Here is a 15,679-nt window from a genome sequence, read left to right as displayed (position 1 = left end):
AGAAAATGTAATCATTCCTCCACAAGCTGCTACAGTTCCAGAATTCTAGTGCGTTACTCAACCACTTCGTACAAAATTGCCATCCCATAATTGCAGTGAAAGACCAATTTTGTGTAATTTAAATGATGAGCACAAATGAAAAGCAGAGCAGGGATTTCCTCTCTCTCCCAGTAAGGTTTGCTCACCTGAACATCTAACTAGGGTTAGGCTTAAGCACTCTTGTGTGTTTCCTGAGCAGTCACCCACACTAAGATTCCTTTTCTCACACTGCAGCTTCTCCCAGTGGTGCAGTGACCTTTCCCTGTTCTGATCCTTGTGTCTTGGATGTACCAGTTTATTCCACCATTTTTGTAAACTCAGGCAAAGCATTTTCTTGTAGGCTTCAACATCTGGCTCCAAAATCCCTAAACACAAGGAGGTTCCTTCTTCAATCTTTATCCTTGGGCGATTTGTGAAAGGTAACATGATCAAGTAATGTAGCAGTAGTATGATTAACAGTACAAACGTCAAACTCAAGGTTTTGTGTTCATATTTTAACTTTTCCAATGAAAACCATAAATACCTCCTTATGAATACTTTAGATACAATACATGAAGTGTAGACAGCTAATATTCTCCAGCTGTTTTGAATATTAACTCTATCAGCATTAGCCAACCTTGTCACAAGGCAGTTTTGTTTTATAGCCTTGAGGAAAATTAACAAAAGTGGGGACAATCAAGATACTTTAATTGAAGAATATATATTTTTTATTCTGAAATGTTTTAAGGGTGGGGACAACTGAGAAAGTTCTACTGCCTCCATGTTGTTGTGAATGATCTAAAAATAACTACTCAAAGTGGTTGGAAGTCAGGTAGCATATAATTTTAAGTCACTATCATCATCAGCAAAGATTTGGGTTTTCCTACCAAAGGGTTTTGAGGAAGTCACCATTGGTGCTGTTGTAGGCTGGAGTGTTGTGGTGGTTTGCACAGGAGCTGAAATGATAAAGATAATCCAAAGCATTTTAGAAAGAAAGATTTCAATCTAAGAGATAAATTTATTTTATTTAGTGTATGGCTATCATACATGGGCTAGCAATCTATATTAAAATTTCACCTAAATTAATAAAACAAGGGATAAAGTTTCTGTAGCACCTCAACTTGTTCTTCAGTACTGAGCTATAATCTTGGCTTCACAACTTGCTAGCAAGTCGAACATTAATTCAGTTATTCATTTTGTCCCTTTCATTATGCCTTAACTAGACTTCAAATTTTTAAAATCATATTGAGATGTATTAATTTGTATCCATTTTTATTTTTCTCTTTTATGAAAAAATTATTATATACAGTATTTTTATTCAGCTTTTCTTTGGGAAATGTTCAAGGTTACCTACGTAAGATACATCTGCATGAGATTTTCATGCCACATCTGAATTAGCTGTGTATCCTGTGCCTTCATTTCTTTTAGGCAGCTGACCCAACTTACTTCAGACTTAACTGGGGGGCAGGATGCACCTCAGAGGAAAACCTGCTTGACAGTTTTGTTCCTCTCCTTCAATAAGAATCCTCAAAGAGACAGTCTGGGTCCCTAATATTGGGTGCATTACCCCTGTCCACCCATGTCTTTTTTTCATGGTGCAAAATAGAAGAAGGACCAGCTGATGTGCTATTTGCCGTCTCTACTCTTTGGCTGTGTATGTATATATAGGAAAGCTGACATCTAGAGCAACCAAATACTGTTTTTAGTATTAATGCTAAATAGTATTTAGTACTAATGCTAATAATAACATGCTACTAATTTAGTACCATGCTAATTGCCCACTATATCATTTCCATTGCTCTGGGAAGCTCTGTGACTTTTTGATATATAAATATATGTTAATGTAGATTGTTGACATCAAGTCCTTTGCCTTTTTATTTCTTGATCATATTTCATTCTCTGTTTTTGCTTTCCTTTTGCTGTGTATTGCCAGTTTACTGTTTTTGAAGGATGCTGAATTTTAAAAAATAAATGTCAAACTATATTTATTATGTGCTAACTGAACTGAGTGGTGTCTATGCTTACTCTGTTCTGGGTATATGGAGTCTGCTGAAAATTACCCATACTTAATATCTTTTCTTTCTATCCTTTCTGTGTGGAGTGGAACCATGAGGATTTTTATGGCCACAAGACCCGAAGCAACACATTATGAGGTTGTGATTTGTTTGCTTCCTACCCCCAGTGCTCTGATGCTGGGAAACTGCAAAAAAAAAAAAAAAAAAAAAACCCCGCCCCCCCCCAAGCCTCAGATCCTCTTCCAAATGTTTTTGAAGGATCAAGGAAGGGAAGCAGTGCCAGTGTGGCAGTGCTCACAGCCTCTTGCCCAAGGCACATAATGCAGTAACCTTCCTGAAGTTAGGCAGAGCAGCTGTTCAAGATTCTTACACTGAATTCCTAAGACATAGGCAAGATCCACATACGGTCCTCTATGACTGGTTTCCAATTCAACTAGATCACAACATCAGTTTCCCAGCGGCTGTCCCCATGTGACCCAGATTTTGTTCAAAGAGAGCATGCAAATAGGAAGGGGGTTGGTTGCACATACCTTGACAAACTAGGAACACACCTAGAGAGACGAAATCATGGGAATCACAGGCTATGCAGTCCTTGAGAGCTGTCTCATTCCTTTGGCAGGTCATCAAGCAAGTCTCGTGCTTCTCCGAGTCTTCAACATATGGTTGCAAGATCCCGAAGGGTAAGTGGCAACCAAGTTCTCTGCAGGCAAGTTCTGCATTCTGCTGTGTAAAATTTCTGCTGTCAATCCTCTTCCACGTGGCTGCATGAAGCACCTCCAGCCACCCGGAACATCTGTAGCCTGTACCATTAAGCCTCAAATCCATCTCTGGATAGGAAAAAAAAGGTATTATTGAGACCCCGGCAGATATATTGCAGAGTTTCCCCTCTTCCTTTCAGCACTGCTGGGACCGCATGTGTATGAAGTGATTGCTTTGCTTTACACTCGGTAAGATTTGTGGACCAATTATGATTTATTTATTAAACCATGGTTAAACATGGCTAGGCAGTGTAAATGGGATTTCATAGTCCCTAACATTATACATCTTATGCCTTTCCTTATTATGAAAACATGACAAGAAAAGGTGCCTACAGTATTCAATATTTAAGAGGAGCTGGGCTTCACAACCATCAGTAAAAATGAAAAAGGAAACATTATTTGTCTTGAAAAAGACATACCTACTTGCTTTTTTTCCTTTCAGACAAAATGAAATCTGAACTGAGATTTGCCACAAGCTTACCAATCAACATATTTTCCCCATACTTTCATGACAATTAGATCCAAGAGAAGCTTATGCATATTTACATAAGATAATTCCCACTGGGCTCAGACTTGCTCCTTAATCAGGGTTGGCATTTTGGTGCCTGAGGCAAAAAAAATAAAATGGCGCTCCCTCCTCATTCTACACAGAGATGCTACAAAATTAGTAAATTTTATTCTATGCCTGGATCAGGGATGGGTTTCTACCGGTTCTGTCCACCTCTGTAGAACCGGTAGCTCTGAGGAGCAGCAGACATAGAACCGGTTCTATGTCTGCTGATGTTTTTGCTCACCCTCCCACCCAGGCTCTTACCTGTCCTTTATTTCCTGATTTTTTCAACTTCAGCTGCCATGCGAGGCACAGCTGCAGTTTAAAAAGCAGGAAAAAAGGGCTTTTTGAAAGGCTGCTTCTCTGCACGCAGCATGCTGATGACGATTTACAGGCATGCCACAGGCAGCGTGCAGGGAAGCACATCGTAAATCACCGAGCCTCGTAAGTGACCGAACTGGTGGTTACTCCTGTTGGATCCCACCCCTGGCCTGGATAGCTTAAGGGGCTTAAGAAAGAGACATAAGATAGGCCTTGTGACATAAATAGTATTTTCCTCTAGAGAAGTAGATGCTGGAAGGTGCTAACAGACTTTCAATCAACCACCACTGTTTTTGTGAGAAGTAAGAAAGATGACCTTGATGGAGATATGAAAGATCTGTCACCCAGGATCTTGCCTTACTCTCTACAGTTTCTCTTGTTCTGCTGCCATATGTGATATACTTCCTTTAGCTCAGAGGAAAGAGCTAGAGGAACAGGCTCTGTCCTGACTCTAAAACTGAACCTGGTGATAAAGTAGATTACTAACCTTCAGGACTTCTACCGTGTCCACTATTACAAGTGACTACTGGGAAAAAAAAGTAATATAAAATTTAAAAAGTAGAACTGAAATAGGCTGAAGACAAGAGTGTGCTAACCAGTATGCATGTTGCTTTGAAGGTGGCATGTATGCATATAAGCATTTGCATTCAGCTTAACTCTATAAGTTCAGAGTATTTTACAATCCTAAAGCACAACAAAGAAACATACAAAATGCAACAAGAAAACTTTGCCTTTAAAATTATGACAAATATTCGTGCAAAGTGGTTTTTCTGTTTATTATTACTTCCAGACTTAATTCTAACCTTGTCATAAGCATCTTGCTAAAATAGAATTAAAAAAGAAATGTCCAATAATGCCATGTCACTGGCTAAGTTCTTTTTTTAACAGTAATTTTATTAAAGATTGCAATTACAAAAAAACTGCTACAAATCTAAAAAAAAAGATTAAAGAGAAAAAAATCAAAGGTGGAGAAAAGAAAGGAAAAATAGAAAAATAGAAAGAAAAATAGGAAGGAAAAATAAGACTATAATAAAGAAAAAGAAAAAGTATATAGAGAAGTGACTTAGCTTTTATCACAATGCACAAACAATTTTAGTAACTTATCACCTTCTTTTAAATACAACAAATGATCGCTTCTTTCATATCCCATTTCTTGTCTCTAAATTAATGCTTAAAGCTTCATTATTTCAGTCCTGATGTTGGCAAAAGTGCGTTAAGGGTTGCAACAGATAACAAACTCTATTTTAACTTGGTTAAATAAATTAATTTTGTATTCCTTCCCTTTACTTATAACAATTTTGATCTTTAGTCCCTTCAAATAATTTTCCAGTACGATACTTGATTTCTTTTCACTTTTTCTTTGTCCCTTTTCACTCAAATTCTTCAAAGCTTTAACAAGTCTCCTTTGCAAATCTAATGTAGGAAAGTTATCCAGATCACCCTCTTACTTTGTTATTTGCATATCCCTTTTAATTATTAAAGTATCAGTCAGTTTGTTTTGTACGTCCAGTGTAACATATTTTTCCATCTCAAATTGAAGCCTGCAATTTAAAATCCATTTCCAAAGCATTCTCAATCTTGTCAGATAAAACTTGTTCGTCTTTCATGACATCTATTAGACATGGGCTGTCTATAGAGGTAGACATTCTTAAAATTAACTTTTGGATTCATTGTTCAAAAATATCCTTTAGTATGTTCAATGTTACAATATTCGGCTTCAATTTGTAATTGTGAATTGAGTTTGAGTGTTCTTCTCCTTTAATTATAATCTTTAATCTACTTCCCTCAAGTGTCCACAATTTTTAATGTCTTATATTATGGATAACCCTTGCTTAATGGCCATTAGTTTAGCAACCATTCAAAATTATGATGGCATTGAAAAAAGTGACATGATCAGTCCTTGCACTTATTTGGTAGAGTCCCCATGATCACATTATCATGATTCAGGTGCTTGGCACCTGTTGTGCATTTATAATGGTCACAACATCCTGTGATCATATGATCATTAAAAACCAGCAGGGAAGGTCTCAAGTCACAGTCACATGATATTTTGCTTAATGGCCATGATGATTTTCTTAATCACTGTGATGTAAAAGGTCATAATATTGGGTGGGTCATGTAATGCCTCACTTAATGGCTATACCATTTAACGATGAATTTTCCAGTCCAATTGTGGTTGCAAGTTGACTACCTGTATTACATTTTTGAAAAGGAATTTTTTTCAAAAAAAAAAAAAATCCCATGGGAAGGGATCTTTATAATTAATTCCAGCACTTTATTTCAAATGATCCATTAGTAACTTTCTAAAATCAAAGTTTTAATTGCCTTTTTGCTATTTATTGCATTTTAAAATGTCCTTAATTTTGTATTTCTTTCATTAAGAATTGAAGAAAACTCACCTGGCACTATAAAATGTGTTGATCCAAAGGTTTCTAATAGCTGGGAAGCAAATGACAAGCAATTTCCAAAAATGATTAAAAAAAGAAATTATGTGGACAGTGTCCTTTCAAAGGGACCAACCATAATTTGAGCAAGAGGGCTATTCCCTTGATTTCCCAGTGCTAAAAACCCACTAGAGACTATTATCTTGCGGTCTCATCATCTAGGGCAGCTGTCTGGAGCACTAGTGGGATATCTCAAGTCCTCTCTTGTCCAGAGAGGAATTATTAAAGAGCCAGTCCACTCACTAGCTCTTTAGTCTGTCATTGGCTACACTTTTTGCCATTTCCTCCCCAGAACATCACTGGCTAAATTCCAAGTTCTACTGAATGTGTCCATCCAGGCCAAATCCATCCAGAGCTTACCCCACATATTATAAAATGAATGTAACTTCCTGAAAGCTGTGGTACTACCTTTCTAAGGCTCTGTTGTAACATGATGATTGAAAGAGCCCATTCCCAAAGCAGTTCACTCACTGCTTTGCTTCATAATAGCTCTATTAATATGCTTTCTTCTAATCCTGGAATTGACATAAAAATATATTAGCAAGAATTGTACTGTCTTGGCAATTGAATTCTATTCTGTTTGAGTAAAGAGGCTGGCAAATGGCCCTGTCCTTAATTTTTAATGCAGTACAATTTAAGGGCAGTAGTTAGTTGGAACCACTCAGCTTGGTTTATACTTCTGTCCACATCACCTCCCAGTGGAAAATGCATCCAGCAATCACTCTCCTTAATGTGTGGCAGGGGGTAGTTGGGTGAATGCAAGTACCGGTAGAAGGCTGGACCAATTACTTATCCATCTTTCAAATTGCCTTTATGGCCATTCCTTGTCAATCTCTTCTGAATATGACTCTGGTACATTTTTGAAAGAAGATTAATGTGTCCTTTGTGCAAAAATGACCCAGTAGATAGATCACAGGCGTGGCAGAATATGCAGAATAAAAAAGCAAAGAGCTCTCCTAGTATATCAGGTGGTTCCTTCAATATTCTGCTCTATTTAACTATGAGCAATAAAGATCTCTTCAAACGTCCAAGTACTTCTTGTTCCCCGAGTTTGCAATATAGGAAGTTATGGAGGTGACCAACAAGAAAGTACCCCAAACTGTCTAGTCTTCTTGTAGAATCTGTTTCCTGTTCTGGACAGCATTCTAGGACAGTCTCAAAGAGCTTGACACCAGATCACACTTATGGAGAAAAGGTTGGGTGGAGCAGGCGGTATAGGAGACATCTCCTCCTCCAGCATCACTCCTTCATCTTATTAACTCCTAAGGACCAATAAAAATGCTATAAAAGAAATGTGTCTCCATGAAATTCTTCAACACTGGGTCTATTGTTTGTCTATTGACATGCAGAATTGCACTTCTGGAATTATATGCAGTATTTATTTCCATTAACAGGAATGAGTATGTGTAACAATGGTATTACTGAATGTTTCTATTTTATGGTTTACTGCAAGTAAGGGACCAAGCGTGTGCTTGTAATAAATGGCCAATGACTGCAGTTGTGACCTTACAGCCACAGCCACTCAGAATTATGCAAAATAATGTGGGAGTAGCTCAAATCCCTACCTCATTAAATAAAGATATTTTTAAAACATGGCCACGTAAAGCTTAATGCTGACAAAAGCTGTGGAAATTGCACATATCTATGAAAGGGCTAACAAAAAATGCTGGCAGAACCTAGCTCTCTTTTCTATTAAATTGGTCTTCTTCGCAGTATAGGACTAGTGCTGTCTAGCACTGTCTTTTGTCAGAGCCTCCTTTTAAAACACAAATCTAATGCTTTTCAAAAGAAAGCTATAGTAAACCCTTGTATATAATCAGTCCACATTCTGCCTGAATCATGGTTTGTAAGGAAGCAGTGGGCAGGTATCTCTTTGGATACCAGGTTCTGTAGTCCAACACAAAATGGCCATGGAGGGCAGTACTAGCAACTTGAGAGGAAGGGTATGCCTGCAGAAGCCTAAAGTGGCCAATAGGATCTTACCTTCTAACTGGCATCATAGATCATGTTCATCACATAGAATATTGGAGGGGAAAATGGGAATACTACTTTAAAACTGGAGCAGCTAAGTACGACTTTAAGCTGCCTCACTTATAGTTTGGAATGAGATAAAGCAGTGTTTCTCAAGCTTGGCAGCTTGAAAGATGTGTGGACTTTAACTCCCAGAATTCCCCAAACAGATGAGATACACTGAGATAAAGGGAACAATAGGAAGACTAGAGAGATAAGATGATGAGGCGTGTAGGTGAGATCCGAAAAGCCACACCTGCTAAGATTAGTTCTGCGCACATAGGGGAAATTCACAGATCTATCCAAAATTGCAACACTTTTGCACTTTGCTAAAGCTAGCCTGAAATATTTTGCTGCCTGGACCAAAGATCAGAGATTCTTGACTGAGAGTTGATTTTAAAAAAATGGATTTTGGTCCTACTACACCTGAAGGTAGCAAGTGAGCTTAGGGAGTTTAGGACACGTGCTATACTGCACTCTCCTTCAAAACTTTATTGCCTTGCGGCATCCACTACTGCAGTTTGCACTCTATGTAATAATAGGATCGGTCCTTGCACACTGCTTTGGAAGATGTACCTATTTGAAAGAGTATGTTTTCAGGGAATGTGAGGATCTACATGTCTATGGAGATTCTCAATCATCCAGCCATGGTGTCCCAAAGTGCTTTTTCAGGAGGCAACTGGACTTTCTTGTTTTTCTTTGAAGACATTACGATTCTCATCCAAGAAGTTTCTTCAGTTCTGACTGGGAATGGAAGGATTTATATTCTTTCCAGACAGCTGGCCATTTGTATTCTTTTAGAGAGACGTTGAGGCCACTTCACTATCACCAGAGTAGTGCAAATGTGTGTGGAATCTTCTTGGCTGCAAGTTGTTTTCTGTCCTGTGTCCCTTCACTGTTAAAGACAGGCACAGGCTGTTGGGGATGAGTCTGTGTTGTCTGCATCTCAAACTGAAGTGCAAATGGTTCCCATAGTCTGCATTTTTTCTGAGGATCTACAGTGAAAAATCCTAGGGGTATATGCTTTGGCTGATACACGGCAATGTGTGAAAGTATGTAAATCTGCCCTTTGGAAGGGAGAAGATAGCAATTAAGGGAGGAGAAACAGCAACTAACTCCTGAGAAAGTAGAAAGGATGAGAAGGGATCATTTGAAAACCTTTTCAAGATGCTCATTGTCTACCCTTCACCAATAAAGAGCACTCCTCTGCTGCTTCAGTTTCTTACTTACCCTGAAAGATTGACATAGCATATGAATTGAGCAAGTGGATTATTCAAAAGGATCCGGTTTCAGAACCTGATCATTTTTAGGTGGACCACTAGTATCATATTGGGTTCTCCGGCTCCGTTGTTAGCAGGCCAGTTATCACTGCCTAAAAATGTATATATATGTTTATCTATGTTTTCTTAAGTTTTCGTGGGTACTTACATGTATGGTATTCAGCTTTGTTCGGGTATTTTCCCACGTCATTGTAGTTGTGCTTTTAAAGTTGTAGCAATGTTTCGGCAGAATCTCATCTGCCATCATCAGGCTTCTGTATTTTGTTCGTCTGTATTGTGTTCGTCTTCTGTATTGTGTTTGCCAGATGAACACAATACAGAAGCCCGATGATGGCAGATGATATTCTGCTGAAACGTTGCTACAACTTTAAAAGCACAACTACAACGACGTGGGAAAATACCTGAACAAAGCTGAATACCATACATGTTTATCTATTTATATATCATATAAATGTATATAAATGCATGCATAAGTGCCCCATCGTGCCTCCTGTCCCTGTCCTATTGTCCCCATTTTTTGTACCTATTTCCTGTATTCTTACTCATGTTTATACTTATACCTATTATCTTGTAAGCGATTGACAAATAAAATAAATAAATAAAAATAAATATATCAAATTTGGAACCTGCCCATCTTGTTCACAGAGTGACTCTGGACAGTGTACAGCTAGAAACATATGAACCATGTAAATATGTCCTACTAGGAGGCAGTTAAAACCAGAAGAAAATGATTAAAGTTAAAGAGTGGGGAGATGACAGTGAAGGCAGTAACCAATTCCCAAGGTTGAGCGCTCCTCTTGCGACTCTCAAGCAAATAAGCAGATCCAGGTCTCCATATATTTCTGAAAGGCCAGCAGAGTGGGACCCACTTCATCTCTGGGAGCAGAGAAAGTGCCCTTCCTGGACTCTGCCCATCAAATACTTTCATTGGTAGTAAAATGCAAAACTCTTGACAAGTAACAAGAAGAACACTTCATGTGAAACTCCTATTCCTGCTATTATTTCTGAAAATGAACAATGCTTTGTAGTAGAGCAGAAAAAGGCAAGGAGGTATTTGTAAAACAAATGAGCATATGGACTGCTGAAGGAATATTTCTAGCAATTATTTTCTTAGCAAATTCTTAGTGATTGCTCTTTATAATTGTGGGAAAAAATAGTAAAGAAGGGACTTCTGATACGCCAAAAAATATTCTGATCGATATCAGTTTTATAGTACACTTGATTTTAGCAAGAATAATTTTAAATATTGTATATAAAAACCCTATTACATGAGAAAAATAATACTTCAACTAAAACTAATAAGAAATGTGCAAAAAAAAGATGAAGCTTGCAGTATTTTTGTACATTTGTAGTGTAATATGTTGGGGAGGTTACTTGAAGATGTAAATCATGGTATTTGTCTGTTTCACTTGCTCCAATTCAAATGGTTACCTTTTTTGGAAAATAGTAATTTGATTAAGGGGATTTTTCAGAGCATCAAGACAATAGCATAAGAAAAATCACAATGAGTGTTCTTATGAATAGCCATTTCTCCCCCTCATATGGCAAATCGCTCATATGAAATGGAGCAAGGCTTCAATTGTGCCATTGCTGCTGCCATGCTGACTTCTCTGCGGACACTGCTACCCGTTTGCTCCTCTCCCCATCATCTGTCTGCATCTGCTTTATCATTACTGTCCCTTCTGTTGAGGCCCCTGCAGGCAGGCCCAGCTCTAAGGTCTGGGCTAGTACGTTCATGTTTGGCTGACATTACTCATTGTAGCATTTTTCTTTTTAATTTAATCTGCTCAATATGCTGTTGTTTTTAAGTACTGAGGACCCTATGCAAGACTGCCTTTCATCCACACCTGGCATGGCTAAAACCACAGCAACCAGAATGCTTGCATTTTGCAGTCTCTACAGCCTCATTCAGTTAAAAATGATTGAAGAAATCCTTTGCTTTTTTCAAGCAGGAGATGTTGGCGCTTGGAAGAGCTTGAATGAAATTTCTTTTTTTAAAGAAAAGATAAACAAACCTGCGAGAGAGAGAGAGAGAGAGAGAGAGAGAGAGAGAGAGAGAGAGAGAGAGAGAGAGATATCTCACTTCCACCTATGTGTGCTGAATACTTGTGTGACTAGATCTTCATGCTGTATCCCAAAGGTCCTTTTTTCCAGAAGGCATCTGGACTTTCTTGTTTTTTGTTTTTTTTTAAGAACTGAAGAGCTTCTTGGATGAGAAGTGAAATGTTTTCAAAGAAAAGATCAAGAAAATCCAGTTGCCTTTTGGAAAAACAATTTTGAGACAACCATGACCAGGATGATTGAGAATCTATATAGACATAACATGCTGCATTTCTTCTACAAACAACACACAAATGTTTTTCTTCCCTTCCAAATGTAGACAATCACTTCAAATTTTACGGGGGAAAAAGAGGCAGGCAAGGAGAGGTATTGAAAGTGCCAACTAGCACAGAAAGGGTTTAGTGTTTTTGCTGTAATAGCATTTGCTGAGTGTTTTTACACTCAGATAAATCTATCCAAAGTTATATTTTCTATAGAATTCAGAGTCTTTGGCCAAGGTGAGTCTCCTACCATTGCCAAATGTATATTTAAATTTGATTTAAAAAAACCATCTGGGCAGATTCAAGCCCATACAATGCATGTTCATGCACCCAGAAAAATGCATTTGAGTATCCATTTACTTGTCTAAGTTATAGATTTATCAGGTTTTGATTGCCTCAAGTATTAGGTAAAAAATAGATGAGATATTTTAAAAAGAAATACAGATAGTGATGTTGCACAAGCATCAAAATTAAGCACAGCAAAGAAACAAATCACTTTCCATTTTCAGAAATTTCTTTGTGTGCTATAATTTCTATGGTATTTTTAAAAAGTATTCAGAGACATCATATGGGTGGGAATAATTGGGAATGCATACCTAATACAAATAAGGTATGCATTCCCAATTATAATAGTATATATTGTTAAAAAAAGTTCTGCTTTTCTGTTTTTGCAATAAAGATCATCCTCAGCCAATGCAAATTTTAAAAAGATAGAATCACACTATCTGAGTTTCTATTTATATACAACTGTGTTCCTGATGAATAATATATGGTGTGATAAATATACACATTTTAGTTATAAACATAAAAAATCTCCAAGAAAATAAATATGTCATATATATTTTAGAACCTGTCAGCTCCTTAGTGAAGTGGGGCAAACTTTTTGCATATACAAAACAACAACCAGCAGCTGCAGTGGAAATGATTTTTTTTTTATATAACAGAGGGTTTTTTTGAAAACATATTCAAGGATAGGGAGCTCAAAAAGTAATTACTTTAAATTTTATTATTTTAAATAATAATGGAAGCGTAATGTTCTGCACCCAAAAATGCTTAACATTTTTAGTGTAATCATTCATTTTAAATACAATCACAAGAAGTTTATATTTGGTAAAGAGAAAAGAAATATCTTGCCTCATGACAAAGCAAAGATGCAAAAATCAACATATGGTATCCCCAAACACATTGGTTTTTTTGTAGAGAATTACCAGAAGAGCAGTACATTATGGGAACATTCTTATCTCTCTGCCGAAGTAGGATGAACTAGACAGTGATGTGAACTGAAAACAAAACTCTGAATTTAAACATGAATTTTTGGTATCCATCTGTAATATCTGACAGTAATAACTGCTTTTAATGATTCTTTTAATATATTTATTGTTTTATTTAATTGTTACATGTTGCTTAGAGTCACCGTGTGAAATGGGCAGTCCTATAAATTTGATAGATAAATGTTTGTATGTATGTACGTACGTACGTACGTATGTATGTATGTATGTATGTATGTATGTTACAATCACTTATCACTAACATAGCTACCATCTTGATTTGGTCCTCAATAGGAATTAGAAAATAAAATTGTTTTTCCTTAAAAACACATTACTATGAGAAACAGTAGTTTTCTCATTCAATTCATGTCTTGGCTTTGGATAAGGTCAGTTTATCAGATAATATTTTCAAGGTATAGTTGTATTCCATATACAAAACTGTTATGGAACTGTGCTTGCATTAACATGAAAGGAAAGGGGGAAAGGGAAGGAGAAAGGGGGAAGGATAGGATAGGAAAGGAAAGGAAAGGCGTTAAATATAAACCATGGGAAGTATATAAATTCACTTTTTGCAGGACATGTAGTGGAGTCAATTTGCTTAGATTAGAACTGAAAAAAAAACCGTCCTACCTTGCCTTTCCCCCTCCCACTGCAATTAATTCAAGAACTGACTTGATTTCCTTATTCTGATTTTCCACTTGTAACTAACATCACGGTTCCATCTTCAGTAAGCAGGTACTTTTTTTTTTAATGTACAATAATTATATTCTGTGGGTAGCTTGAGTGACTGGTGCAGCCTTGTGCTGAAATATACATTTTCTGCTAGTCCTGCCAAGTTTCAGTAGACACAATTCATGATCTCTGATTAATTAAAATATAATGAGGGTGTGAACAGATAAAGGAGTTTTTGATTAATGACTGGGTAGGGTGGATATATTACCAGGAAGACAGGTTTATATTGTTCAAAATGAATCAACACTTGGTACAAATAAGTAGCAAGAATTCGCAACAAATCTCTTCCCAGACTATATACATATTTAATTACAGCTCAGTTTAATGGCTGCAGTTATACGGTGGGTAGGTCTGCAGCGCTCACATAGATTACATCCTGTATTAACTTGCATTTTCACATCAATCTCCCTTCTTTGGCTAGGTTGACTAGGTTGGCTTGTGTGTTTAATATTGGAACCTAGATTTCTTTCCCCTAGAAAGCGGAGTGATCTCAGCATATTGTTCAAATCTTCATAAACTTTCAAAGTTTTTAGAAATGCAATATAGCTAGTGCTTGACACAGTAAAGTAAATCCAGCTTCTCCCATTGACTTTGCTTGGCTGTAGTTGCAACCATAGTAAAAAAAAAAAATGCTGGTTACCAAACATCCACATTTAGATCACGTGGCCGTGGGGATATTGTGATGGTTCTGTGAGAGCTTGTAATAAGTAAGCTTTTTCAGTGCTGTTGTAACTTCAATGATGACTAAATAAATAGTTGCAAGTTAAGGACTACCTATATGTGCTCAAGCTGAGACTCTGATATTTACTAGCCTATTACTGAACCCACAAAATCACAGCAATCTCAGAGGCATTACATTCATTCACAGTGCCCTGAAGAAGGCCCTCTATGAATATATGAGCCTCTACCCCAAAATTTATTGTTGTAGCCAGCTATCGAAAGTTATCAGCATTGTATTAAAATATTAGCAATTCAAAACATAGTTTAAAACTAGTAGCAAAATAACGGAAGTCATTAGCAAGTTAGCCTACAAAATTTGTGAAAAATATAGATAGCAGCAGCAACTTTCTAGCAATTTAAAACACTTCATATGCATGAAAAGAAATTAATCATAATCTTCTTAAAATGGAATATTTTAAATAAAGCCCTAGGGGATTTAATAGGTATTTTGTCACAAAGAAGAACATCAAAGATAGGAACCCTGCAGTGAAAACGCCAAATTCAGCTGCCCCTAACCCCACCACAGTAGGGGAAGGAATTGATGACGGAGCAGAGCATATGAGACAAAGGGTTTTGCACAGAACTGATATTGGCATTCCTGGGTTTCACACAGCCAACCCAAATTTCTTGCCAGATGAAGCAAGAAGATATGGGAACACTACATGCAACCCTCCCAGAAATGGGTCAGGTCTGAAAACTTTCCAAATAGAAGAAAACTGCAAGAACTCAGTTTTTTTCTTAATCTTTCTCACAAGTATTGAAGTCCTTAGTTACCCCTAGTTCAACAACATTAATCCCAATAGGACTGTCTGTCTTGTCTTTGTCCCGAAAGGGCTGGAGCTTAAGTTTATCAACTAGGACCTTATAGAAGCCTCTGCATGATTTATACTCCCCTGCTGAGATTTGAACTTGTGCAGATAGCATAGTCTTGTAAAATTACTCACCCCACATCTCCACCAACATTAGTGGGAGAAAGCCTAGAAGATGCGTGAATCTCATTAGTCTGTTCCACCACATCCGATGCAATACAAGCACCCCTTTTTCTGTCCTTGCCGTGGCTTTTCTGCTACCTGCTATGGTTGAAGGGAGGGGGTAGGGAGCTAGACTGAGTGCTTTTCCTCTCCCTCTCCCTCTCCCTCCTGATGTGGTTTTTTTGCGTCACTTCTCAACAATGGCTTGGAGCGTACTTCACTAGGTGCCTTTTTAAAGACTTAATGGTTTAGAATTGGGCCCCAGCTTCCT

At 37.4% G+C, this 15,679-nt stretch overlaps 1 protein-coding gene across 4 annotated transcripts in view; it reads right to left on the bottom strand.

Annotated features, from left to right (window-relative positions):
• The window catches only part of CD5 (CD5 molecule), a 33,593-nt gene that overhangs the window by 9,126 nt on the left and 8,788 nt on the right, over positions 1-15,679 (bottom strand). The window contains exons 1-4 of one of the 4 annotated variants that reach the window (XM_087950601.1): positions 15,382-15,614; positions 4,150-4,185; positions 2,564-2,860; positions 906-974 (exon numbers count right to left, since the gene is read on the bottom strand). In XM_087950601.1, the coding sequence (XP_087806727.1) occupies positions 906-974; positions 2,564-2,860; positions 4,150-4,185; positions 15,382-15,454 (475 nt within the window). In that variant the 5' untranslated portion in view covers positions 15,455-15,614. Of the gene's footprint in view, positions 1-905; positions 975-2,563; positions 2,861-4,149; positions 4,189-15,381; positions 15,615-15,679 lie in introns of those variants that run through there. The other 3 variants (XM_087950600.1, XM_087950602.1, XM_087950603.1) reach the window with 3 other exon arrangements.

Source organism: Notechis scutatus, chromosome 1 (genome assembly GCF_049901735.1).
Source record: "Notechis scutatus isolate UNSWTSFEM ecotype Mainland chromosome 1, rNotScu1.2, whole genome shotgun sequence".
Classification (NCBI taxonomy): Eukaryota; Metazoa; Chordata; class Lepidosauria; order Squamata; family Elapidae; genus Notechis; species Notechis scutatus.
The sequence above is the reverse complement of the archived record's forward strand: the minus strand, read 5'-3'. Positions and strand labels throughout refer to the sequence as shown.